The 26,434-nt window shown below is 55.8% G+C and overlaps 10 protein-coding genes across 10 annotated transcripts; 4 read left to right on the top strand and 6 right to left on the bottom strand.

Annotated features, from left to right (window-relative positions):
* Window positions 1-57: 57 nt before the first annotated feature.
* On the top strand, window positions 58-903 carry C8A04DRAFT_29904 (uncharacterized protein; the record flags this gene model as incomplete). The annotated part of the gene is made up of 1 exon (XM_062781175.1): window positions 58-903. The coding sequence occupies one exon, from the start codon at window positions 58-60 to the stop codon at window positions 901-903; it is 846 nt and encodes a 281-aa protein (XP_062635826.1).
* Window positions 904-2,448: 1,545 nt separating this feature from the next.
* Window positions 2,449-2,940, bottom strand: C8A04DRAFT_29903 (uncharacterized protein; the record flags this gene model as incomplete). The annotated part of the gene is made up of 1 exon (XM_062781174.1): window positions 2,449-2,940. The coding sequence occupies one exon, from the start codon at window positions 2,938-2,940 to the stop codon at window positions 2,449-2,451; it is 492 nt and encodes a 163-aa protein (XP_062635825.1).
* Window positions 2,941-6,662: 3,722 nt separating this feature from the next.
* C8A04DRAFT_38250 (uncharacterized protein) lies at window positions 6,663-7,309 on the top strand (the record flags this gene model as incomplete). The annotated part of the gene is made up of 2 exons (XM_062784179.1): window positions 6,663-6,884; window positions 6,962-7,309. 2 exons carry the CDS (start codon window positions 6,663-6,665, stop codon window positions 7,307-7,309), a joined length of 570 nt encoding a protein of 189 aa, XP_062635824.1.
* Window positions 7,310-7,610: 301 nt separating this feature from the next.
* C8A04DRAFT_38249 (NO signaling/Golgi transport ligand-binding domain-containing protein) lies at window positions 7,611-8,350 on the bottom strand (the record flags this gene model as incomplete). Its single annotated transcript, XM_062784178.1, has 2 exons — window positions 7,611-8,061; window positions 8,145-8,350. 2 exons carry the CDS (start codon window positions 8,348-8,350, stop codon window positions 7,611-7,613), a joined length of 657 nt encoding a protein of 218 aa, XP_062635823.1.
* A 615-nt stretch (window positions 8,351-8,965) lies between these two features.
* Window positions 8,966-10,480, top strand: C8A04DRAFT_38248 (SGS domain-containing protein; the record flags this gene model as incomplete). The annotated part of the gene is made up of 2 exons (XM_062784177.1): window positions 8,966-9,829; window positions 9,884-10,480. The coding sequence occupies 2 exons, from the start codon at window positions 8,966-8,968 to the stop codon at window positions 10,478-10,480; spliced, it is 1,461 nt and encodes a 486-aa protein (XP_062635822.1).
* Window positions 10,481-10,706: 226 nt separating this feature from the next.
* C8A04DRAFT_13195 (glycosyltransferase) lies at window positions 10,707-12,500 on the bottom strand (the record flags this gene model as incomplete). The annotated part of the gene is made up of 2 exons (XM_062777619.1): window positions 10,707-12,294; window positions 12,388-12,500. 2 exons carry the CDS (start codon window positions 12,498-12,500, stop codon window positions 10,707-10,709), a joined length of 1,701 nt encoding a protein of 566 aa, XP_062635821.1.
* Window positions 12,501-13,705: 1,205 nt separating this feature from the next.
* Window positions 13,706-15,799, top strand: C8A04DRAFT_29898 (uncharacterized protein; the record flags this gene model as incomplete). The annotated part of the gene is made up of 1 exon (XM_062781173.1): window positions 13,706-15,799. The coding sequence occupies one exon, from the start codon at window positions 13,706-13,708 to the stop codon at window positions 15,797-15,799; it is 2,094 nt and encodes a 697-aa protein (XP_062635820.1).
* A 120-nt stretch (window positions 15,800-15,919) lies between these two features.
* On the bottom strand, window positions 15,920-20,884 carry C8A04DRAFT_38245 (canalicular multispecific organic anion transporter 1; the record flags this gene model as incomplete). The annotated part of the gene is made up of 7 exons (XM_062784176.1): window positions 15,920-16,748; window positions 16,802-17,398; window positions 17,470-18,124; window positions 18,209-19,283; window positions 19,341-20,203; window positions 20,246-20,618; window positions 20,684-20,884. 7 exons carry the CDS (start codon window positions 20,882-20,884, stop codon window positions 15,920-15,922), a joined length of 4,593 nt encoding a protein of 1,530 aa, XP_062635819.1.
* A 900-nt stretch (window positions 20,885-21,784) lies between these two features.
* C8A04DRAFT_29896 (uncharacterized protein) lies at window positions 21,785-22,920 on the bottom strand (the record flags this gene model as incomplete). The annotated part of the gene is made up of 3 exons (XM_062781172.1): window positions 21,785-22,059; window positions 22,158-22,548; window positions 22,624-22,920. The coding sequence occupies 3 exons, from the start codon at window positions 22,918-22,920 to the stop codon at window positions 21,785-21,787; spliced, it is 963 nt and encodes a 320-aa protein (XP_062635818.1).
* A 1,217-nt stretch (window positions 22,921-24,137) lies between these two features.
* C8A04DRAFT_29895 (uncharacterized protein) lies at window positions 24,138-24,856 on the bottom strand (the record flags this gene model as incomplete). The annotated part of the gene is made up of 2 exons (XM_062781171.1): window positions 24,138-24,433; window positions 24,556-24,856. The coding sequence occupies 2 exons, from the start codon at window positions 24,854-24,856 to the stop codon at window positions 24,138-24,140; spliced, it is 597 nt and encodes a 198-aa protein (XP_062635817.1).
* Between the last annotated feature and the right edge of the window lie 1,578 nt (window positions 24,857-26,434).

The following is a 26,434-nucleotide window of genomic DNA, read 5'->3' as shown; positions in this document are numbered from 1 at the left end:
TTCTCAACCTCAAGTTACTTGCCTCTACTTACCCTAACTCACCCCACTCCTCAAACCATGTCTGACAACCCATCAACCCTCCTCACCCTTGCCATCGTAATCCCCTCCATCATTACCTTCGCCTCCCTCCTGATCTGGATCCTCCGTCCTTCCGCCGGCTCTTCTTCCTCTCCTTCCCGCTCCACCCTGTCTCCCCCCGCTTCGCCACGCCCCTCACGGCCACGTCCAAACTCAGGAAGGGAAGAAATCAGCCGATCATCACCACGACAACAGCGCCCGCGCACACGTATAGAGATCAAAAGAGAGGAAGCAATCGAACGGAGCCGGATAAAGGTTGAGAGGCACCTGAGGAGGGAGCGAGAACGGGAAATAGAACAGAAGCGGGAGTTGGAGGAGCAGCGGCAGAGGCAGAGGGGTCAGGGGCGAGAGCGGAACCAGGAAGAGGGGGCCCGGAATGGTGATATTGTTAGCGACACTGATACCATGGAGACGCACAGGGGCGGTTCTCGCACTACTTTTTCCCGCCCCACGGCCATTTTTGGAGTTGATAGTAACACCACGTCGTCGACTCCAATTGAGTTGAAGTCTCTTAAACCCCCTCCAGCTTCAGCCAATGATGGCGCTATTATCACCCCTTCTGTCGGTCTTGACGCTGACACTTCTACCAATCTTGACCCTACCACTCTTCCCGAACCTCAATCCACCTTCTTACCAGACAGTACCGCTTCGCACGACATCAATACCCCTACTTCAACCCCTCCTTGCTCGCCGACATTACCTCAACCCCGCGACAGTCCGGCCATGACACCATCAGCCTTTCTGGCAGATCAGTTGAATGAAACTCACAGCGACGAGAGACGGGCGAACAAGGCTAAGAAGAATGGGCGGGGAAAGCGACGATGAGGAGGAAGCAGGGAAAAAGAGCGCCAAGGAAATGGGGTTAGGGTCAGCCTTTGAGTTCGTTACCTCGCTTCTTACCCGGCGTGTAGACAAAATAAATACTGACGATATTTTGTCGATATTTAGGATGGTGGAGACTGCCGAGTTGAAAGAGAGATGAAATGAAATTAGAATCTAAGCTTTAAGAAGGGGGACCTCTCCAAGGAGGTAATACCGTCGAGCGATTCTTTTCTACCAACTCATCAAGTTGCTGAATTGTGGTGGAATTCTCCAGCGGACATGATCCGGAGGAGGAATCCCATTCACCGTTAACAACCCCGAGGAAACGGATCTGCCATCACGCATGAGGGGTATTGTGTCCCAAAACGGAATGTAATAATTAGCTAGTGGTTAGTTTCCCAAAGACTTAGCTAATTGAACCCCGAGTAACGTCGAGAATCTCATGACCGATGAACCGATATCCACAATGTGACACTCCCCTTCAAGAGTCCCCCGACACAAATGTGACGCCATGTTGTCCGAATCGCAACATGAGCTGCCCAAACAAATACCTTTCCCGGTTAAATACGGCCGAATACCACTTTCACCATCCATCTCCCAACCCCCTCCGTCCTCCCGGCGGGCTTTCGGATAACCTTCTACCCGCTACCCAACAACCCCAACCATGTCTCACTAACCACCCCTAACCCGTGGCACATGTCGGCTGTAACGACGAACCTGGTGACAAACACCTTCACAGGAATGGACACATGGTCACAAATCACACATATTCTAGAACGCAAGAGAGCAGCCTAAACAAACTTTACATTCGTCGTCCAACACACTATCGCAAGTGCCCAGCAGTCAGCAGCAATACGCCACCACCACTTCGGTCCCTTTCCCTGCGCCATTGCGCAACATGTAGTAAAGTAACACCATTCCCCGAACCCTCACAAAAGGAAAGAGGCAAAACATAAAAAATCAAACAAAAAAGCCCTCCTCTGCTACGTAGTACTATGCTCTCACAACAATACCCCGTTGTGGCCGCCCATCCTTGGCATGTGATTATTATCTATCTATGCATCCGAATGTTTGTGCCACCCAACATATGTTCGGCGGTTCGAAGCGAGAAAAACCAAGGTGTGTGTGCCCCGTTTGTGCGTCGTGACCGTGAAATTATCCCTGAACTCCATGCAAATGCTCTCTGCAACCCGTAGAAAATGAAGCAGACGCGGAAGGTGAAATGATGAACGCCGGAAAGTGCATGCTGGTGGGAAAAATCAAAAGGGCCAGCATGCTCTATGCGAATAAAAGGGGATTGGCCGGTGCTGGGTATCCTGGACGGTAATATTCCCCGGTGGATTATTATGCTGGACTTGTAAAAAGGCCTAGGAACGCGGCGAGATGACCTGAGGCGGTGCCAATGGGAGAATGGTAGGTGGATGAAGCTGATGCGCTGAAGGATGACTCCCTGGCATAACAAAAGAGATGGTTGGGTGGGGGTTGGGTGCTATGGTAGACGAGACAACCCAGGAGTGAAACGGTGACGGGTACGGTCCTCTCCGGAGCTCAGTTCTGAGTCTCGCTGCGCCAGATCCCCGCGCCGAGTGGTTTGCTGACGCCAAAACCGACCGCCACAGCGACGCCGACGATGAGAACGATAATCAGGATCTTGACCGCAATACGGTTGCGCCTGCTAAGACCCGCCAAACATGTGCAGTTGTGCTTGTTCTTCCGCGCCGCCTTCGCCTTGCGCTTCCAATGGTCCTGGCCGGGCCAGACGTGGCAGTCAGTCCCTCCTTTCGTGCACTCAGCCGACTTCCGGCTCGAATCGTGCGTCATGACGGGCCTTGCCTCGATGTCGGTGTCGAATGGGTTGAGGCGCGCTGTCGCGGGGGTGGAGAGATCTGAGGGTCGTGACTCGCGGGTTTCCTTCTCTTCCAGGGTCGGGAACGGCTGAGTGAGGGTTTCCTGCGACAACTTGGTCTTAAGAGTCGTGGTAGTGGTTTCAAGCTTCAAGCCTGGCCTGTCGGCCTGGCTGTCAACAGCACCAGACGCCATGGTGCTAGGGTTGAGTAGTGGGTACTAGGGGTCGTCGTCAGATCGGTGGGTAATTATATCGGTCAACAAGTGCCGGGTATCGACAGGTTGCCAGGTTGTGCTTGATGGCAATGCAGGTCGGGTGTTCGAATTTATGTTTCCTTAAAAGGTCACGCCGCTACCTAACCTGCCATAGTGTTAGTTACCAAGGCATGCAGAAGCCCGAGATGAGACGGATGCGGAGTGACACCACTTGAGGCACACAGCTCTCCAGAGGAAGGAGGTAACAATGACATGAGTGGCAACCGGGCAGCAGCAAGCCAGGAAAACTCACCAAACAATGGCGGCAAGACGTGCCCGTGTACAACTCCAATCCAACAGCAAAAAGCAGAAGTCGCCCACACAAAGGTGGACAAAAGGGATGAAAAAAAAAGAACAACACGGGCCCGGGACCCCTTCCCAGCAGGAGACAAGTGGACTCGGCGTGGAAGGAACGAAGGAACGGCGAAAAGAGAGTGACTGAAACTCGGCACCCGGCGCACACCGCAAAGAACAACGTCAACGATGGGGTTCGTTTCGATCGGCGCCTTCTGGAGTTGTTCCCCTCGTTCGAGGAAGCGGTGAATGAGGCGAACTGGTCCTCGAAGGGGAGAAGACAGCCTGTGTTAGGCCTGGGCATCGAGCAAAAGAAATGGGAAATGGAAGATGGGGTCCCCAACCGACCCTGGTACGTACCTGGGAGATCAAGGTTACGGAGACCAGCGGCCCCAGCCAATCCCCGTTGCTTGTGGTCCCACCGTCACCCCATGCTCGCCCCTGGGAAGCTGCAACCCTGCGGGTTTGTGCAGGTCCCACTTACTTTTCTTGGTTACAGAGGACAAGCTTGATTGGCTTGGCCCGGCCCGTCTCCTTTTTGCGCGCCAGCAGGTCGCTCAAGGAAGATCGTTGCTGCGGTCTGTGTCATTCAACGCGCGATCAAGCCCATTCCCAAGGGCCGCGCGATGACAAGATCGAACTGACGAATTGGCCAATTGAGCCCAACAAACCGCGACGTGCTGTCGATGATGCAAATCTCGGCGGAATGGGCCACCCAGGGAGCCGTCAATGCCCATCGTTTCTTCCCGATCATGCTATTTTCCCGCGCCAACTCCCCCAGCCAAGCCAAGTGGTCCCGTGCCCGGTGGCCTCTTTTCAGGTTGACAATCACACAAGACGGCGCGCTGGCCAAATCCATTGCAGGCCGTTTCCTGGCCACGGCCGATTTGGCTGAGGACGTTTCGCTCGGGGTGTCTTTGTTATCGGATGTCACCTTCCACGGGCATGGATGGAACAGTCCGTACCATCCAGTCGGTTCCCAGTCGTTGGTCTCACTCTTGCGCACAGTTTTCCGTTCCAAGGAAGGTTTCGACGTGTGGCTCCGTTCCAAAGCCACGTTAGCGCTCGCTCTTTGCGCCGTGCGGTTGGTTTTTTGTACCTAATGGGATGCAGGTCCGCACACAAGTGACGAGTGGAATGCGCCCGCCAAGGGAGAGTAGCGCGGTCGAGCTCGCTTCGGTTCCAAGTGCTGAAGACAGAAAAGAACCACCAACAAAACTCGACAAGCTGCAATGCGCAAGTCCGCAGACACATTCCCTACCGACAAACAGAAACGCGGCTTGGAGTTCACGGCAAAAACCCCCTGTGGAAAAAAAGACATCGAGGCCGCCGATCCCCTTGATTCTGGCAAACGATCCGTTTTTGCTAGCGCGCATAACCCTGTCATTCCCGTCCAACGTGCCAAGAGTAAAATGAACGGTTACAAGCGAGTGGGCTCCCGTCAGGGTTAGCATAGAATTCTATTGCCCCTCGACAATTGCCGCCAGATTAAACCCTCTTTAAATGTTTCATGTTGGGGTCGTTCTCCCGCGTTTTCTCGTTCTCGAAAGAAAGCCTTTTCTTCGCTTTGATAGTCAACAGGGACATTTACGGATCCGTCTCCAACGGAAGCGCAGAATTACGCCGCATCCCCCGCGGACGAATTTTGTCTATTTCCTCCGTTGTTTCACAACCTCGCCGCACTGCGGGGGTGTTTTTTCCAAGGCCCAGGCCCCCATGGCAATGGCGGGGAAGAGGAATTCGCAAGGCCTCGCCGGGCCGTTTGCCTTTCAGCTTCTCAGCCAAGCCAACTCGATGCACCACCAAATAGCCGACCGATAACTGAGTCTTCGCCACAACGGCCAGCCGCGTGTTCCAGGCTCTGCCTGCAGCCTTCGTTGGGGGCGCAGAATACGCGTAAATAACTGGAGGCGTTTCGGTAGCTGCACAAACCGGAATGTAAAACCGGTGCAGAAAAGTCAAGGTTTGATGCATTTCTAGGCTCAGCTCACTAGTGTACTCCGCTGCATTGGGACGACTGTTCGCGGCCGGGCTGTCAGGAGCTGACGGTCGGTGTCGGAACCCCAGTGTTTGCTTGCCTTTCAGATGGAGAGTTGGGAATCCTCAAAAATCCCTAGGCTGATTGGACGGCGTCTTGCAGCCCGTCGCAGCTTTTCGGATATCCCCGTTACACCACCGAGAAGTTGCAACATTCTAGAACTAACTACATGATCAGAAGCTCGATTTATGTCGCTCTCCCAGATACAGATGGGTTTCCGGTCCTGCTGTCACTACACGTAACTAATTGCCCTTTGCTGTTTGACTTCCAACAAAACGCGGGCGTGACCCGAAAAGGTCGGGAGCGCGCTAACGTTAGTTTGCACTAACTAGTGTAGTGTATGTCGCTCCCAGTTCCAAGGTCGAAGGACGATCACGCACGGCCGCTGACGGTGACGAGGTGGCCCGAGCCTGCTCGGCCCACCCACCGGTTTGTCGATCAGGATGGCCATTTTCGGAGGGTGAGGGTCGTACACTAGGTGAGAGAAGATGTTGGACTTGCGATCGTGGGGTTTCTTGGTGAGTGGAAAGTGAGGGGAGAGGGATGTTTGAAGCTGCGGCGAAGGAACGAAGCTTTGAGTGAGCGTCGAGTTCTCCCGAGAGACGTGAAGCATCGAGAGAGACATTCGGCGGGTTCCAACTACATTAAAAACATGGGCCATGCAGCTTTTGGCAACTCAATACCCCCTTTATAAAATCAAGTTGTTCTATCTGTCAACCATTAGGCTGCTGTTGGGGATGCCGGATGGCTTAGCACTGCCGTCCCTGGTCTTGGGGTTATCTTTGGAAACACTTTGACAGCATTATCTTGAGGCGTGTGACACAACGTTGTACAGCTGACGAGGCCGTCTTGCTTCTTGGGTGCAAACTGTCCTGCAAAAATGATGAGTTCTTTGGTCTTGGGGAGAGTGTTGAAAGGCATCTCAACATTTTTTGGGTTTAACATTATTTTTCGAAGTTTATCTGGTGATGATTTTGGATAATTAATTTGTTATCATGAGAATCTGGTGAATTTTTCGCATGACATGAATAAACTGTTCGTCTCGACTCAATAACATGTTTCCTTTGTAATTTTATCTGACTGACTCATTTGAGACAATGCCATAAGAATGAAGTCATTGTTTCGATTTGGGGAGTCGAAAAACTTGAACCTTCCATGTTGAGCGGTTGCCGAGCTCACACATGGCCAGGGTTAGGGTCATGGCGACTCCTAATCTGCGCCACAAATTCTCAATTTCCCTTTCCCAAGGCACGTGCATTTGCCCCTCCAAATCACGTGTAACGCTCACACCAGCCATCAACGCCACAAACAACCCCACCAACGTGCCAAGATGCAACGTGCGAATAACAATAACTTTAACGTTAACGTTCCTGTTAACGTTAACAATCGGGCGCGAAGCGCTTCCACTGACTCGACGTGGACTCTCACGCCTCCACAGTCACGCATCCCATTGAGCTCCAGCGCCAGTACCATAACTGAACCTAAGGAGTGGTTCTTCAAGATTCCCATTCACCCTGCACGCAGTGCTCGCGCCCCGATTTCGGCCAACATGGTTTGTCTTTACCTTCACTTTCCTACAATCGCCACTTAATTCTTTTTGGGTCACCGCGGAGACTAACTCGCAAATAGAACAAAGACGGCTGCTTCACCCACGTGCACATGCACAAGTCCATGCATGCGGACCTCTTCGAGGAGTTCTGCAAGGACAAGCTGCCCCACGACGACATCTATGTGCCCCCCGATCTGCAGCCCATCAACCCGGAGGAGGAAGACGACGTGGTGCCGGACCAGCATGCCGCTTATGGAGTGCAGAAGGCCACGCAGAAGGCTCGCGAGCCGGCCTGGAAGGACCTGGGCCTTTCGGAGCTGTTGGCGCGTGGACCGACCGCTGGTTCCGTGCCGAAGCGCTTGCCTGGAGGTAGAAGGAGGGGTGGTGGTGCTGGTACTGGGAGCCAGTATCAGGGCTTGCCGCGTTGATGGGGGGATATTGAAAGGCTCGAGCCGGAATGGGAGGCGTTGCATTTTTGGGCGTTATTAGGCTTGGGGGTAAGACTCATCAAATGGGTTATGGGGGATAGCCATTAGCGGCGTTATCGGTATACGGCAAACGCGGAATACCCAGTGCTTTTGAGAATTCCTCAATTTGAACCTTTCATAAACACGATATCGAAAACTCTCCGTCAAAAGTGACAAAACGCTCAAGCCCAAACGCCGACCAATGCTCAACTCAACTCTCCCAGAGTCCCAACGCTTACAAGATTAACTCTCACTTGGCTGCTCACCCCTTCCCAATCAACGCCTCCCTCTCCAAAACCTCCGGCTGAAACTTAACCAAAAACACCGTTTTCCCCGGCCACATCTCACCCTCCTCTTTCCCACCCACACTATGCGCCGTGACCCGCGCGGGGAACATCGCCCCGTCACATACCCCCTCAATCATGCCCGCCACAAACGCGGCGCAGTTGAGCTGGCTCATCTCGCGCGGCACGCTGATGTAGGCGTTGACGAGCGGTTCGTTGTCAATGATCATGTACTCGTCGGGGGTGTCTGGGTTGGAGCTCTTCTCGAGGCGGTCGGCTTGGCGGCCGAAGAGGTGGGTCCAGAGATTGATTTTGATGAAGTGCAGGAGGGCGATGATGGTGAGGGGGCGGGTTTGGGAGCGGGGCGGTTCTCGCGTGAGGAGGAGGTCGAGGAGTTTGAGGCCTATGGGGTGGCCTTGGAGGTTCAGGCTGGGGAGTGGGGTGGGGTCGGTTAGCGAGCTGGGACGGACGAGCTTGATGAATGAGGGAAGAAAGTGGGATTGGTAGCGTACCGCTTCTCTAGCTCTTGGATGCCGGTAACCCGCCGTTGCGCGTAGGTTACCATTTCGGAAAAGAGGTAGGCGAAGCTCGACTGGCTGAGTTCGGCGGTCTTGGTGCGGTTCAGCGGACGGTGGTAGATGGTCTTGCCATTGGACGGGTAGCGCAGGCCAGTCTGCTCCTTGCTGCTCACGGCCTTGCCAGGGCCGAGATGCGACATTGTGGTGGTGGGGAGGCGCAAAATCGGGTATCGGTCAATGGTGCCGGGCTTCCGGCGGTGACGTGTGAGAGATGTGGTGCCGTTGCGGAGTTGAGCGTTGGATAGATGATGCAGTACAGTTTGGAGTCTGCACCCAAGGCTTGCGACGCGGTCTGCAACTCATTTGAAGTTGTACTCAATTTCATGGGTCTAACGTCATGCGGAATGGTCTCTATCCATATTTAGAAGGCGGTGACTGTTTTCCGGCTGGGGAGCCTCATGCACCCTGCAGATTCAAGGCAGAATCAGCTAACTACCCCGCCGTTTCTTTTAGGAGCTTGTTTGCGCGGCGGTTAGGTTCTATGCATTTCTACCTTCGTCTTCCCCGTTGGACCGGGTAACTCCCTTTTTTCTCGGCTTTTAGAAAGATAGGTATGTTCTGAAAGAACGACAATCTTGAATCCGAACCTTAACCCAATCGGATTTTTATCGCCTATTTAATCCGTGAACCCCTCCCAATTCAGAGCCACCGATTTCCAGCTTGCGGCTGTGTACTTTGGTTGTTCCCGTAATATCTTTCAATTAACAGCAGAAGTTGCCTCTTCCCACTGATTCCAACTCACAATTTTGACCACCATGTCCGCAACAACGCTCGCCCACCAGGGCCTGGAAGCGGTCCAAAACAAACAGTACGAAGCAGCCATTCCGCTTCTCGACAAGGCCCTCGCCTCATCGTCATCTCCCGCCTGGCTGCTTGCCCGTGGACAAGCCCACACACAACTCAAGAACTACGATGCTGCATTGCGCGATGTCAGCGAGGCTTACCACGTGGCTGCTGAGCGCGGCTCCGGCACATCGCGGAAACAGATGATCCAAGCGCAGTACCGCCGCGCCGTGATCTACTTTAAGCTCGGCCGCTACGCCGACTCCGACTGCTGCGCTAAGTGGAGCATGCTCCTCGCCGAGGGCCGCCCGGCCCGTGAGGACGATGGGGTAGAGAAACAAATCGATGGTAATGGCGCCTACACCGTGACCTACGAGGACGGTGTAGCTGACCGTGCGGGACAACCAGGCCAGGGCGACGCGGATTTTAAGCAGAGTATGCTCGCTGGGATGGGTGGAGGCGGTTCTGGTGGACCGACGACGGCCAAGACCGGATTTGAGGACGACTGGAAGCGGGCGTACACGTGGAGGAGCCAGGCGCTGATGGCATTGAAGAATTTACCTGAGGACCATGAGGGAAAGAAGGTGTCTGTCACCAAGACCCCGTCGCGACCACAAAAGGAGGTTGCGAAGAAACCGGAACCAGAAACCGAGGTCGATAGCGACGAGGATGTGGCCGAGCCGAGCAAACCTGCCGGTCCGGCCCCGGGTAGCGTCCCTGACGAGAAGCTCAAGCTCAGGGTTGACTTCTACCAGAGCAACCAGAATGTGACGGTCACATTGTTCGTCAAGGACGCCAAGAAGCCGGACCTCAATGTGAAGTTCTCCGATACTCAGGTAAGTTGCTCCATGAAGCGCGTCTGTGATGTTGCGTATGCTAACCAGAAACAGGTACAAATCTCCTCACTTCCTCGCGCAGCGGCTCCATATGTCCAGCCCGGTGACCGCGAAGCTACCTCGACCCTCACACTCGGCGGCCAAATCGACCCCGCCAAGAGCCGGTGGTCTGCCACGCCGCACAAGATTGAGCTCGTCCTTCAAAAGGCCACACCAGGCGTCAAATGGGGATCCTGGGGCAAGGAGGACATCGGTTCCGCCGCTTCCGACGCCGCGACATTCACGACGCAAACCACATCTACTACCGCCCCATCCACCACCACCACCCAGCCCTCCACAACCACCAAAGCCACCTCCACCGGCCCCGCCTACCCAACGAGCAGCCGTTCCGGCCCGAAGAACTGGGACAAACTCGCGAGCGGGGACGGCACGGGAGAAGGGGACGACGCAGACGACGAGAAGAACGACGTCAACGGCTTCTTCAAGCAGCTGTATAAGGGCGCCACGCCGGAGCAGCAGCGGGCGATGATGAAGAGCTTTGTCGAGAGCAACGGGACGGCGTTGAGCACGGATTGGAACGATGTGAAGGGGCGGACGGTCGAGACGGTCCCGCCGGAGGGGGTGGAGGCTAAGAAGTGGGATGCTAAATAGGGGGTTGCCGTGGACCAGGAAGGGAGATCATGGAAGGGGTGTTAACGGGATGATTTTCAAGGAAGGCGTCTATCAAGAAATTCCACAGCTAGAAATTGCAAAATGGATCCTTAGTCCACATCACCTGAGTGATGGACCAGCTGGTCTATACAATGCGAATAAATATTATTAAACATAACGGGGGTATTATTCTATCCTTCATCTATTTCCTCCATGCTCCCATCCATCAATCTATCCGATCCTTATTCCTCGAACTCGGCCGACTCGTATCCGAAGACGGCACCGACAACGCCGCCGACGTCCGCTTCCTCTTCCCCTTATTCCCATCTTCACACTCCACCACACTCATATCCATCCGCACCTGAAACTTCTTTCCTCGCCAATCCACCGTCGTGCCCAGTAACACAGCCCACGTCCAAATCGGCAGAGCCAGCGCTTCGCGACCCAGCCAAGCACCTAGAAACTGCAAGAATGGTCTCCTCGGCACGCCACCCTGCCGACCGGACCCCATCGCAAACCCAGGGGTGTTGGCATCCACCTCAACGCTGGCGAGACGCCCAAGCCGGGTACTGAACCACCAGTCTAGCAACATCCACGCCGTGACTGTGAATAGCCAGATTCCCGCCATAGAACCCCAGGTGGGCGGGGCGGAGGACAACAACGCGTCGGGGCTGCCGAATAATCGGTCGCGTGCCCAGGGCAGAGAGGTCAGCGCAAAGGCGACGTGCAGACTGCACAGGAAGGGTTCGATGCCCGGTTCGACGAGGGTTGCGGCTAGCACGGTCCATTTCCGCACGCGTAGCCAGCGCACGCGGCGGGCGACGTAGGACGATACGGACATACCCGCGATGGGTTGGATGACAGGTTCGCCGAAGACGAGGCCGTGTTGGTTGAAGGCGCCGTCGCCGGTCGCGGGTGATAGTTGGGAGCGCCAAATGAGGTCGCCGAGGAGGTGGTCTTCGCAGATGTAAGATGAAAAAAAGTCGAGGCCGCGGCCGCGGGTAGAGTCGGAGGCGGAGAGGAGCGGGTTGGCGGCTGGGTCGGTGAAGCGGTCGAGGTGGGACTTGCGGAACATGTTGCTTTTGCCGATGGTGCAGGGGGCTATGCTTACGGTGTTGATGGCGCAGTAGAATTTGGCGTGGCTGGTGGCCATGAACATTTCTTCGAGGCGGCCGCCGTGGTCGAAGAGAGATCTGCTCCTGGGGGGGTCGTTATGGCGTGATCGTGGGAGGTTGGTTCCGGGCTTGGGGAGGAGGCCGTGTTCCTCTTCTGTGGAGGAAGCACTCGAAGAATTCTCGATGTCGAGGACGAGAGGAAGCTGGTGCACGAGTTTGTAAGGGGTTGCGCGTTCGCCGTTGGGACGGAACCCGCAGAGCTTGTCGACCATCCTTGCGGCTGACCCGGACCCGACCCAGATGTTGCAGTCCACAATCCAGATGAGATCCCCCTTTGCCTCGCGGTAGGCCCGGCTCATGTTGCGGATCTTGGGGTTTGGCCCCAGGTTGTTGACATGCCCATCGGCGCCATGGAGCAGCGGGTCATCGTCCTCGACGAATATCCGGGCGTCGATGTCGGGGAAGTCGGCGCGGAGCTGCTGGAGGACTAGATACGCTGGGTCGTCGGCCGTCGACACGCAGAGGTGGATGGTGAACTTCGATTTCGGGTAGGCGAGCTGGAAGGTCGAGGCGAGGCATTCGTAGAGCCCGACTTCGATACCCTTCACGGGACGGATGATGGTAATGTGTGGGATCTCATTGTCGGGGACAGACGTCGTCGACACTGGAGGCGGTCCCGGTGCGGAGTGACTGCGTAGACTGGATAGAAGAAGCAGACGCAAACGGACGGTTAGTCACTGCTTGCTGGTTTGGTGTCAAGCCAAAACAGAAAAAAGGGGGTGGCCCAATTACATCTGATAGATGCCGATCGACTGGACGACAAACACCGTGCAGCTCCAGATGAAGCTCACCAAGGCCGCGCCTTGGACCACTATTGACATTGGGTCATTGCCGGCAGCAGTCATCGCGGTGCGGACGAGAGGAGAAGGTGGTGGTGGGTTGGGGTGGTCATGGGTCAGTTAGATCGTGGGCCGGACACGGATTAAGCTATAAATTCAATTCGGACGCGACGGAAAGCCCGGCGACAGCGGGAAGAAACGACCTGCGATTGACCGCAAATCCCTTGTGGGGCGAGCTGACAACCGCAAGTAGGCGGCCGGGGAGGCCGGCATTGGATTCATTGTGTAGTAGGGGTGCTTATTGCTCATTACTGCGCTGTGAAAGGCGAGCTGGGATGTGTGTCTATCCCTTTTTGTCGTTGTTGCAACATTCTCAGACTGTTGAGCTGAGGCCTGGGATAACGATAGCCAAGCAGTTGGTTTGCTGGGGTTGTTAACCTTAAAATGCTGCATGCTGTGCTTGATAAAATGTTCTAAACGGCACAATTGCATGCACAAATCGAGGTTTGGTCCGCCCAAGCCGGGTATGCGGGGCGTGCCGCACGAACAGACGGCCCCACTGCCTGGTTGTGTGACGGCCATTGGCGGGTCGGTCGACAGCTGGGGGCTCCACTGCAAGCTCCGTCGCTGCCTCAAGGATGAGGCCGCCCGCCGCCGGAATTTTCTGCAGCTTGATTTTTTTTTTTGAGCAGCGGGAAACCAAGCTTCCATTTCAATTCCAAGCTTCAAGCACCAGAGGGACGATGCCGAGGGTACAACCACAACACTTCCCGATGTGACCACGGCTTTCCGGTGAGACACCAATTCGTTTAAACGTCAAGGGTCTTTATCTCTAAGACCAAGCCGTTTCAATCGCTTTGTCGCCCTTCCCTGGGTGTGATCGCCGCTGTTTGGTAAGCTGCTCTTGTTTCTTTTCACACCATTGCGGCGGACTTGTTCAAGCCATTGGTGTTTAACACACCTCAAGCGAGGATGTGAGCCAGCTTACAACAGTTGAGGGCTGTTCTTCCGACCTAGTTTGATGCTACTTCGCACACCAAATGCCCGACATATCCCCCTCAGGCGGGGTTGAGGGCGTATTTGGCTTCAATTGCGGTGATGACACTTTACCTGTGCTTAGAGCAATATCCTTCAGTGGACGCTCCATGAAAGCCATCTATTTATAGACTACAACGGTATCTGAGCAATTGATAACCTGGCGCTATTTGTTTTGTGTTTGTCTTGCGATCGCTGGAAGCTAACACCCCACCTAGTCGACATGACCCGTGATAATGGCTGAAACTGCAGCGATTCCCATCATTCACGCAAATGATGGCGCGAAGTCCAACGGGCCGGATGTGTCGAGCGGTACGCTAAGTGCCAAACCACCGGGGCCGCGACCGCCGAGACAAAACCTGAACCAGATTTACACCCTTCCCGCTCCCATCCGCACCTTTCCACTCCCCACATTCTATCCGAACAACCCCTTGTCGTTGCTCTATCTGGCCTACGCTTGGCTGAGCCAGGTCTTGCGCCCCCCGCCCAACGAGCCGTCGGTCGTACACACAGGGTACTGGGACCCCGAGACGCGCTCGGTACACATCAGAGATGAACCGTCGATCCGGGCGCTCTGGGAACAAGGGTTCTACGGCAAGGGCAGCCTGAGTCGGAGCGAGCCGAACTGGCTGAAGAGGGAGCTCGCGAGGCGGGGTTCGCCGGAAGGCAAGACTGTCAGTGAGGCCCGCACGGAGCTGCGGCGGGAAGAGCGTCGGCTGGCCAAGTGGGAGAGGGCCAAGGCCGAGCTGGAGGCGATCGAGAAACAGAGGTTCGCAGAAGCTGCCGCCCATGTAGCGGCTGGAGCTAAAAAGCTAGATGACCTCGAGGATTCTGTTGAGGTTACGAAGTCGGTGGTTGCCGAGGTGGCGGAACCGGCTGTTGCAGAAGCAGAGGCGCTTCCGACAGAGCCGTCAACGGAAACGGTACCTGAACTGGTCGCTGAGTCCCCGGAGGTGGTCTCAGCAGACAGCCCCTCGGAGCCCAAGTCTCCTGTTGGGCCGGCTGAGCTGCTTGCGCTCCCCAACTCTTTGACCCCTCTGCACGGTGTAGCATCTCAACCATTGGCACCCCCCCAAAAAGAACCGACGGTATTATTTAGAGCACCAGTTGGTCCGGCGGAGCTGCTTGCCCTTCCTAACTCTGTGGAGGAGTCCTTCAGCCGGCTGGACGATGCACGCAAAGTTCCAGAAGAGCATGCTCCAGTCTACAGCGCACCAGTTGGCCCGCTGGAACTCCTGCTTCTGCCAAACTCGCACATGGATCTCCCTACGCGCCCTAGTGGGCTTGGCATCTTTGAGCCAGCGGCCGCTCCCATCCAACCGACGGTTCAGGAGGTGCATCTGGTTGATCCCCTCTCCGAGACGTTGCCTGAGATTAACGGACCGGTGAATGAACCCACAAAGGAGGATTCCCTTGAAGCCCTGGTAGAGGAGAGTCTCGACAAAAGCAGTGTGGTAAATGGGGACAATGAAGTCGTCAAGCCCCCGGCGGCGCTTATCCCGCCCGTTTCCGAGGTCCCTACCGTGGGAACTTCGACTCCTGAATCGGACTCTGGGGTTCCTCAGTCGAAGCGCCGGAAGAGCGTGCGCTTTTCGCCCACAGTTGAGTCCGCGACGTTCCTGCACTACGAGTCGCCGATCTCGAGCGGCCCCAACGCCGACGTGCCCAAGGCCAACGGTGACGTTCCGACGCCTGAGACAGCCCCAGCCACCGGACTGCTCACCACAGGATCATCCACCGAGATCGAAAACAAGGAACACTTCCAACTATCCCCCGAGGAAGCCTTCTTCCTCACCTTCTCCCTCGGCGCCTTGCGGGTCGTCGACCCAATAACCGACACACCCATCCCAACAGAGCACCTCCTCTCGCTCTTCCGCGCACACTCCTACTTCCCTCCACAGCCGCTCGCCTCAGCGCACCTCCGACCTGACGACCCGTTCCTGGTACACTACGCAGTGTACCACCACTTCCGCTCTCTCGGCTGGGTGCCGCGGCACGGGGTCAAGTTTGGTGTGGACTGGATCATCTACGCACGAGGCCCGGTGTTTGATCACAGCGAGTTTGGCATTGTGGTTATGCCCTCGTATGGGGACAAGGAGTGGGCGGGGCATCATAAGCAGGAGGACAGGGACAGGTCGTGGTCGTGGTTGATGGGTGTCAACCGGGTGCTCTCACATGTGTTGAAGAGCCTGGTGCTGGTGTACGTGGACATTCCGCCACCGGGGGTATTTGACGAGGTGATGCGGGCTGGAGGAATCGCGGCGGCGTTGAAGAAGTATGGAATCCGGGAGGTGATGGTGCGACGGTTTTCCGCAAACCGCAACCGGTGATGCGTGTAAATTATGTAAATTACGATCAACGATCCTACGAATTACGGGTCAATACATGACATGAAATCCTCCCCATCCCCCCTTGTTACTTCCTTACTCCCTCTCATTGCTTCACTACATTTAAGAACTCTGCCCAACCATCCACAACTCCCTAAACCTCCCCCCTTCCCTCTCCACCAACTCCCGCGGCCCGCCGACCTCCACAATCCGCCCGCCCTCCATAACCACCACCCGATCAAACGACGCCATCACCATCCCCAGCCGATGACTGACCATCACAATGGTGTAATTCCGGAACTCGGCCCTGATGACAGCTTGCATCTGCTCGTCTGTGTCTTGGTCGACGCTGGAACTGACTTCATCTAAGAGGAGGATGCCTGTGTCTGTGGGGACCGGTCCTTTCTCTTTTTCATTGGTGGTGGTGGTGGTGTTTCCGCCAAACTCGGCCGCTCGTCTGCGCGCTCGTACACGTCGACGCACGACCATGCGCGCGAGACTGAAGAGCTGCTTTTGGCCTTGGGAGAGCATCTCGTCTGGTGTGAGGCGGGTCTTGAGGACGTCTTCGTCTTCTTCCCCTTGGGATAGCAAACCCGCGAAATACACCCAAAGCGAAACAGCCTCCAACGCTCCGCGGCATTCGGCCGCTGTCGCTTCGCTGTCGGGATCGAGGTTGTCTCGCACGGATGTGCCCGGGGGTAGGAAGACTGGGTCCTGAGGGAGGGCGAAGAGGGAATGGCGGAGGGCGGAACGGGAGAGGGAGGATAGGGGGAGGGAGTCGATGTTGAAGGTGGGGGTGTTCTCGTCTTCGTCTTTGGGCCGAGCAGTGGTGATGGTGGTTGAGGTGTTGAGATTAGGGTTCTCAGGGTTAGGGTTGGGGTTGGGGTTAGAAGGGGATGAAGGTAAGGGGTCAAGGAGATGCAAGAGGAGGAGGAGCAGGGAGGATTTGCCGCTATTTCCTGTGTTAGCATCGCTTCAGTCTGAAAAGTTGGTAAGGGAACGTACCTCCCGCTCCGCCCGCAGATAGCCACTTTCTCCCCGGGGGCAATCGTCAAGTTCAAGTCCCGCAGTACCAGCTGTTTCTCTCCATCTTCTTCACTTCCGCTCTCATTCCCACTTGCACCTCCATATTTATGTCCTCCATAACTTGCCGACACCCCCTTAATCTCAATCTTTCCTCTCGGCCACTCCACCCCCGGCACGCCCGTCTCACCCTCCTGATCTTCCGGCGCAACCGTCTCACTAAACGCCTTCAACCTACTAACCGCTCCGATGGAAGTTTCCAATAGCGTATAAAACCGAATAATCGTCGTCAGACTTTCGCCAAAAGACATGAGTGTGACCAGACTGGCACCCGTGAAGCCAGCCGCGTTACCGCCGGCGGTGTTGACATGGATTTGCGTGGCCAGGGCTACAACGGCGATGGCGAGCACTGCTACGACAAGTTGCAAGGTGAAGGCGAGCCAGCGTTGGATCATGGCAAGGAGGTAGGCCGGGCGTTGGGAGGTGTCGAGGAGGGATTTGTTCAGTGTCAGAGAGGGGTGGGTCCAGTTGTGAGCGCGGACTGTCGCGAGGCTGTGGAGGGTGTCGATGAAGTGGGTGCTGTGAATACCATTAGAGTTAGTGTTGACTTCGTTTAAATTGAGGGAAGGAAAAGGAAATAGGGGACGTACTATAACGGACTCTTCGCCTCCAAATCCAACAACCGCATCTGCCTCGACGTCCTCAAATAAAACCGCTGCAACACCCACAACACAACTCCCAACACGGGATACGTGACCGCAACATACGGCGATGCCGTGGCAATCACCGCGGCCATGCCGAGCACCTCAAACACGGTCAACACCACATTACACACCGCCTGCGGAAGCTGCCCATCCACCAGCGTCAGATCCTGAGAAAACAGATTCACCACCACGCCGGTATCCGTCTTGGAAAAGAACGCCAGCGGCGCCCGCAGCACGGTGCGTAAGGCTTCGGCGTGGATACGGGCGCCGGAGAAGGTGATCATATGGGTGAAACAGACGTAGGCCTGGATGGCGAGGGAGGCCAGCGTGAGGATTTGGAAGAGCGCGTACAGCCCGGTGTAGTAGGCGTTGGTGTGGGTCGGGGAGGAGGAGGCGACGTCGGCGGACCAGAGGGTCAGCCAGAGTGTGCCGAGGTTGGCGAAGCCGCCCCAGGTGATGCCGAAGAGGAGGAAGACGAGGCGGATGGAGAGAGGGATGCGGGTGAAGTAGTGTCGGTAAACGGCCCAGTCGCCGGTCATCCGGGCGGTAATCTCGGGGGATGCTGTGTCGGTTGGGCTGGATGTCGTGGGTGTTGGTTCAGCTGCGGTGAGTTTTGGCTGTGTTGTTGCTGTGTGTAGATTCAGGGGTTTGTTTACTTCAGGGGCTGCGATTTCAGGGGCTTCACGGGGTGTCTTTGGAGTCCCGACTCCAGGAGTTTCCACTCCCAAGCCGGCCACATAACCCCCTTCGCGCCCCTTCAACTCCTCAAACTTTCCTTCCTCCACCACCCTCCCATCCGCCCCGAGTACCACAACCCAATCGGCCCACGGCAGAAATCGCACCGCATGTGTACACAACACCGCCGTTGCTCCTCTCTGCCGCAACAGACCCTTCGCTTCTCCTTTCCCATCCCGTTCATCTCTGCCCCCAAAAACATTCATAAACACCCCCTCGGCGGTATCCGCATCCAACCCGCTCAGCACATCATCAAACACGCAGAAATCCGCGTCCAGATACAGCGCGCGTGCCATGGCCACACGTGCCTTCTGCCCCCCGCTGAGAGCGATGCCATGGCTACCGATGTTCGTTTCGTCGCCAGCAGGGAGGAGAGCGAGGTCTGGGCGGAGGAGGGTGGCGTCCAGCACGGCGTTGTAACGGGCGTCGTTGTATGGTAAAAGGGCAGACGGGCCGAGGATGGTGGAACGGATGGTGGTGTTGGAAAGCGTGGGTGTTTGCGGAGCGTAGCCGATGGGGCGGTCTGGGGGAGAGTACAGAGTGATTTGGCCCGAGAGTAGAGGGAGCTCGCCGAGGAGGGCTTTGCAGAGGGTGGATTTTCCAGATGCGACGGGGCCAATGACGAGGGTAAGCTGGCCTGCGGGGATGGTTAGGGAGATGTCGTGCAGGGTGGGTTTGGTTGGGTCCCAGGCGAAGGTTGCGTTGGTGATGCGGACGCGGTCTTGCTTTTGTTTTTTCTCCGCGGATTTCTCATCCTCACTGTCCTTCTCCTTCTCAGTCGGCTCAAACACCCGACAATCCACCCTGGCCTCGGCCTCGAGATAGGCCTGGATCCGCTCCAGACACGTAAACGCCGACACTAGCACGGGTATAGTCTGGAACAGCAAACTCAACGGGGCAGCCAGCAGGGTAATAAACGACAGCGCCGTGAAAATCGTCGTAACATCCAACGTGCGCGAGGCAAACGCAAACGCAAACACAGGTCCCATCAACAGTGGCGTGTACCCCACGACGGCCGCAGCCACCTGAATCACCCGGTAGCTTGACCCAGCATGCAACTCAGCCAGGCGCATCGCCTATACCGCTTTCTCTACCGTCTCCGCCAACCCAGCCATTTTGAGATGTCGAATTTGCGCGATTACACCCGCCGTGTGCCCCACGCGTTCCTGAATACGCGCCATCCATACTTTCTGTCGGGGACCCGTATACCGCGCGAGCATGGTCAGTCCGGCGGTACTCACAACCACAACGATTAGCGGGGCTACAAAGGCCGCTCCGATTTGACGTTGTAGCAGCCAGCAAGCCAGACCAACCTGGATGGAGTTGGACCACAACTCGTGCAGGTTCATGCCACCGACAATGATGCGTTCAATGTCCGCGCTCATGAGCGTCAAGGCCGCGGAATCAGATGACCCCCGCAGCCGGGAGGTTACCGTTTTCCGGAAGACGGCTGTGGCCAGCAGGCCCCGTGACATGTAAAGCGCGCGCTCCTGGAAGTACCAGTACAGCGCCGACGATGCGGCAATGCCCAGATACACTAGCGCGGTCGCCCCAATCAGACCGTACCCAATATTCCGGTCCATTTCCCCATCCTGTCCCTCTCCACCTCCCTGCAAGTACCGCAACAGCGTCTGGATTAAAAAGGGCTGACAAAACTGAAACGCGCCGTACGCAATCCTCGGTCCCACAGGTAACACTAGTAATGGAACAGCCAGTGCGCGGGCTAGGACCCGGGCCAAACCGTGCCTCTTACCGCGGAAGGCCTCGACGTTTTCGAAATGGTGACCGAGCCGGGCATAAAGCGCTTCAGCGCGCAGGTTGGCGTCGAGGGGGAATAGGTCGTCCATGCCCAGTACCCGGCGGTAGCCCCGGCCTAGGAGACCGTTGAGCCAGAGGTAGGCGCCGAGACCGTACAGACCGCTGGTCTCTTCAGGGCTGTGATGGTCTGCGGTCTCTTGTTTGGTGTCTGTGTCGTTGATGCATGCACATGTGCCGGGCTGGTCGATCCAGCGGATCCAGCGGGTTTTGGATTGGCCTTCCAATAAGAGGATGACTGCTTTGACGACCACGGCCGCGGTAAATGCCCGCGCGTAGGCCATTTCAGTTGGGGAAAAGCCGGCCAGCCAGACAGTGCGCGCCTGGGCAATATCGAGGAGGAGCGTCACGGTGAGGTAGGCGTGCAGCAGCATTGATGGACGGGGAGCGCGGGCGTGTTCGAGATAGGAGAGCGGGAGAGTAAGTAGGGCTGCGACGAGGGCGAGGGAGGATGCTGCAGTGGAGAGGGTAAACCATTCTGAAGGGGATGTGGTGGCGAGGACGAGAAGGACGAGCTGCAGCGCGGCGTAGGTTGATATCGCGATCTAGATACCCGTCAGCAAAATGGATAGCCTTCACAAGTGAGTAACAGAGCCGGTAGCATAATTACCATCTTCCCGCACCGTAGCCACACTCCCCCAACCATGACCCGCTTCCGCCACAAATGCACCATTCGCGCGAGCGAGACTACCACAAAAAGACTCGCCGGTAGCAGCGTGAAAAAAACCTGCTCAAAGTGCAGCGTGAAGTCAAAGTCGCCGCGGCACCCGCGCACGGCGGGGCCGAACGCGTCGTCGTTGAGACAGGCCATGGCTGGCCTCGTGCCGATTCTCTGCTAATTCGAGACTGAAGATGGAAATTGAGGATGGCATTGATGTGGGAGAGGGGCCCGGAAGGAGATAGATAATGGAGGTTGCCAATTGTCATCACATGCTGCATCACTTGCCAGTCCCCAAGCTAGGGGAGGAAAAAGAGCCAATTCGTCATTGACCAGTGACAAACATGCGAAAATGCGAAGCACGTACGCGGCACTGCATTCCACGGCTATCGCAGCGCGACCGGACTCTCCAATAGGGCTGGATTACGGAAGGAATATCCCAAAACCGGAAAGACTCAGCGTCGGCTCGTCACTCGGCCCCCGCAGCGAGAAAGGCATTGTGACATCGGGTCCTTCACGCGTGTTCTTTGCTCTGATAAATCCAAGCCGAGCTCTTGAGGGGACATTTGGGGGCCATTCGGGGACTGAAATAGGAAGGTGTCGGAATTAAGCATTGCTTGGCGCGCTGGTGCGTGCCAAGTCCGCGTCAGCTGTCCCGGCGTGTCGAGAACTTTTCAAAAGATTTGTTGGGATTTTTCCTGTCAGGAAGAAAAGTTGGCGGGGTTAAAGAGAGCGGGGAAAGAGCGGACAAGATATGGCAGTCGTCAGCCGTGGATTGCGGGGCCCCAGTCTACCAAAAGGGTTGATTACAACGGGACGCGTACCGTTAGAGTGACGCAAGCTCATTGTTGGAAGAACCGAAAAGCAGAAACTTGGGAGACTCCAAATGCTCTTTTATGACTCCTTTCTGGCTGTCCAACCCTAACCCTCTAATTACCAACTTTCCACCGAACCGACCTTCACCCCCATTGTGACCTGTCTTGTCCCAACCCCGTCAACCACACCTCGACATGGAGCCTTCCCCGTCAGGTCTTCAGACCAGCTTTCCTCGACCTATTTCTGGCTGTACTGGCAAGCCGATGGCTCGTGTTCGGGGGTCGCCCAGAGGTTCATCGAGACGCAAGCTTTGTTGCTTTCATCATCGAGGTGGCCAAAGTGAACTTCCAGGGTATACAGGCCGTTAGACTCTGGGCAGACCAGAAAGCTGGATTCATTGAAGGTCAAAAACGAGTCGCCATCGCTGATAGCCCAGCCTTTGGTCTCGGAGGTCCCCCCAGGCATATTACTAAGATTGTTGAAGTACCTCAGGTTACCCTGGTCTGGATAATCTAGATGTTGATTAGGAAATCCCGATTTATTGTTTGCTTTTTATATACCAGCAAAGGGAAAGGAAAAATGCAGAAAGAGATGAAGATAGAAAACATACCAGTATATATAGCAGACTGTTGATGGGAATGATAGAAGGAAGACCCACCGCCGTATAGGAACAGGTCACTGTCGTAGATAAAAAACGTAGCTGAACTATCTGACGTCCCCCCCGTACACTGCCCAGACTCATCATCCATGGAATGTGTCAGCCATAACCTGCTCTCCCTCGCATCGATGTTCATATTGTATAGTTGGGGGTGATTAGTCCAGGCACTGAGGCTGAACGTATTGCCAATATTTTCCCGGGGGGTCAGGGCCATGACGGAAGCCACAATGCCAGCGAGGAGGGTAAGGGTGGCCGGCTGCATAGTCACAGCCTTTTCTCGTCTCTTTACCCTGAGGGGTGTTTTTGGGAAGGTGAGCTGGTCGTTAGGATTTGGTTCGAGGATCTAGATGGTTGTCAAAAAAGATCCCCTTAGGCCACGAAGACGAAACATACCAGATTCGGAGCGGCGGGCGCCAACCTGCTGAGAGGAGCCGTTCTCGCCACCATACAGCAACAGCGACTGGTACCGGACAACCAGGGTAGCCACCCCATCGGCTGGCGGGGCACCTTCGCATTCTGCATTCGCCGTGTTGTCGTCTAGGGACACCTGTAGCTTGCTGTTGCTCGCGGTAACGACCCTGCCAATGAACTGAGAAAAGGCTGAATCGCGCACGACGAGTTTGAACGTCTCCGGGTCTGTGGCCTTGGCGTTTAGGGCTGCGGCAGACACGGAAGCCACGGCGCTGGCGAGCAGGGTGAGGGCGGTCAACTGCATGGCTGTGGTGGGTTTTCGGGACTTTGTGTTGGTGACTTGGCGTTGTTGTTGGTGATGTTGGAATTTTCTAGGTGATGAGACAACTGAGACAACTGAGACAACTGAGACACTGAGGGCTGGGGTATCTCCACTGCACTGGACCTCCACTCACGTCATCTTTTGCCCGATCAGCACTCAAAACTGTCAACTGATTACCGATTTCAACTGAGACCTACCCCGAGGCTGGCTGGTAACACTGGCGGCGGTGTGTCGTGGTCGCCGGCCAGAGGCTGATCGTGGTGTTAACTGAATCCCGTTGTCAAGCGCGCAGGCCGAGGACCATGCTTGTGCCAAGGCTCAGGACCATGAGCATTAGGAATGGAGTAGGGCCGGTGGCCTCATGGGGGTACTGCCGAGGCTGCCCGGGCACTCTCCCGAGACAAGTTCCCGTTTGGGAAGATCTCGGCCCGAGTAAGTGGGGCAGGGCGGCGCCGACCGGGCTCCACTCCGGCCGCTCCGGGTACATTCCGAGGCGCGCTCCAGCTGCAGGTTCCTGCATGCATTCCAAGAGCGGGGGGAGACGGGCGAGAAGTAGGATGGCAGGAGGTCATGTGGAGGTCCATTCCAGTAGGTACCTGTGTAGCTGCGTCATGTATTTCCCTCTTCCTTAACCTTTCTGAATAACATACCTAACAAAACGTCTATCTGCGTTCCGTTATTGCGCCAATTAGTTCCTGACACCCGTTGTGGGAAGAACTAGGTAGAACAGTACCTGCCTACCTTAGGAACTTGAGTCGCATGGAGTCAACTAATGATACTAACCTGAGGCCCCTACTCAAATGCATGTATAATTAAGTGCCCAGCCCCTGAGCGTCAAAATGCCTTGTCCCACCAATAAATTCGCTTACCAACCTTGACCAGTCCGCCAACTCGCTACCTAAGGTACCTATCAACCACATCACACAGATAGATGACAGCGCCAGTTGATCCGAGGCAATGAGTACAGATGGCCGCTGGGGTTGGGCATTTAATTATGTCGTCACGAGCCATCTAACTAATTACCTATGCAACTCCCGATTATTGTGATCCCGTGTCCCACTAGCCTAATTCCTAACCATCCAAGCCTAAGCCTCCGTAAATTGGCGCTCCACCTAACACACCCCCCTCACTCAACCCCGTCAACCACGACTCTAAATAGGGTGTTTTCTTCGTCAGGTCGTCAGGTCGTCCTCTTTGGCCTAGGGGTGGTTGTTAAACTCGCTATACTCGCAGGCCTGCGGCGCGCCCTGAGGGACGGTCTTGAGCTGCAAAATGACACAGTCGTGCTGGCCAGCCGGTTCCCCGAAGCCCGAGTCGAGGTAGATCGAGAGCGTGTCCTCATTGTTGGAGTCCGGGCATGCCCAGAAAGAGGTGAGGCCTAACAAGACGTCGCCAAACAAGAGGTTCCGGCTGTACTCGTCGACGGACCAGGGCTTGATCTGGAAGGGCTGAGGCTTGCCGTGGAGGTTGGTGAAGTACTGCAGCTGGTCCTGGCCTAGGTGGTTGTCAACGATTAGATTCCCCGGTCCGGCTCTTCTTTTTCTTTTTATATACTTGTAATACTTGTAACAAGTACCTATCTCAAAAGACTCCCTCAACAATGAAGACAAAACATACCATCTTCGGAGCGGTCGACCGCAACCTGCTGAAAGGACTCGTAATCGCCGTTGTACAAAAACAGCGCCTGGTACTGGACAAACAGGGTAGCTGGCCCGTTGCACCCTTCATCCTCCGTGCTATCCGACAGCGACACCTTGAGCTTGTTGTTGCTCGCCGTAATGGATTTCCCGTTCAGTCGTGAGTCCCAGGACGATACCTCGAGGTTGAACTTCTCCAAGGCCGCGGCCTTGGGCGTCAGGGCTGCGGCAGACACGGAAGCGGCCACTCCGGCAAGGAGGGTAAGGGTGGTGAACTTCATGGCTGTGGCTTTTGGGGAGTTTGTGTTGATGTTGTTGTTGACGTTGGAATTGATGTGCAGCTCTCCGACTGTCGAGGTTGGATTTATATAATTAAGTCTTCCCCCTTCGCCAACCATGAAGACCGACCGATCTGTGGGCGCCTTCCGCCCGTGCCGCTGATCCCGGAGGCCCTAATTCTCCGGGTGATGAGACAACTGACACTGAGACGCTGTGGCCGGGGTCACCTCCACTGCATTGGACGCACACTCGAGTCATCCTTTGCCAGATCAGAACCCCGATCAGCACGCCGATCAGCACTCAAAAACATCAACCACCCATTTCAATTGAGACCTCCCTTGGGGCTGGCTGAAAACGCTGGCGGTGTGTCGTGGTCACCGGCCGGAAACCGATCGCGGGGTCGCGGGGTTCATTAAAGCACGTTGTCGGGCTCAGACCAAGGGCTAGGCTTGCGCTAAGGTGCTTGGCACGAGTCATGCATGAACATTGGCAATGGATTAAGGCCAGCGACATCATGGGGGGGGCGGTGCCGGCACTGGCCTTCTCCTGAGACAGGTCCCGCACGGGAAGATCTCGGCCCGAGGAATGGGACAGAGCGGTGCGGACCACCGGGCTCCACTCCGGGTGCGCTCCGGGTGCGCTCCGGCTGCATGCACCTGCATGCACACCAAGACCGGGGGCCAATGAGGAAAGAACGAGGCTCATATGGGGGTCCATTCCAGTAGCTTCTTCATGCATTTCCCTGTTCCTTGAGCTCTCTGTTACACGGTTTGTACTTAGTGGCTAATTGAGGCTCAATCTGCTGCGGCAATTGACGAGTCTCCTTTGTTAGACTTTCTCAATAATGTAATAATATTACTTGCACTGCGCTACAGCGCGAGTTCATCACGTCTGTTTTGGGAAGAATTCGGTAAAACGACGGGAACTTGAGCAACACATATTGAACCAACTGCCTGGTAATTATGTCAAGGTCAGGTATCCGTACCATTCGAATGCTAAAATGCTTTTAAGTGCTCAGCTCCTGGCCATCGAAATCCCTTGCCCTATCTGATTATAATAAAGTCACTAACCAAGCCCAACCCCCCTGACTTGCATGTTATTTACCTAAGCACACCCCAACCTGGTTGTCAACTCCATCAACCACACCGTCAAGTGACCCTTAGCCGTCAGGCCGGTAGGCCCTCAGGTCGTCTGCCACAGCCTCCTTCTTACTGGCTATACTTGCGGGCCTCTGCCTGGGCTGCTGGGGTTTCAGGGAAGACCCGAGCCTCGAACGCGACGCAACCGAGGTGGCCATCTGGGGCGAGGTTCATACCCTGCACATACACCCCGTACACCGTGCTGTTCGGCGAGGAGGGACAGACCCTGAAGCTGTCCCCGTTAAAGTACATGACGTTGAGCCTGATATTCCAACCTGTGGTCTGGAAAGGCTCAAGCGGAAATCCTTCGTTATAGTTGAAGGATTGTACTCTACTGTCGCCTGAATATTTAGTTGTTAGTAAAGAGAAAAAGGAAAGAGAGACAGAGAGACAGAGAGACAGAGAGACAGAGAGACAGAGAGACAGAGAGACAGAGAGACA

This window comes from Dichotomopilus funicola, assembly GCF_033296635.1.
Source record: "Dichotomopilus funicola strain CBS 141.50 unplaced genomic scaffold C8A04scaffold_44, whole genome shotgun sequence".
In the NCBI taxonomy this organism is placed as follows: Eukaryota; Fungi; Ascomycota; class Sordariomycetes; order Sordariales; family Chaetomiaceae; genus Dichotomopilus; species Dichotomopilus funicola.
The sequence above is the reverse complement of the archived record's forward strand: the minus strand, read 5'-3'. Positions and strand labels throughout refer to the sequence as shown.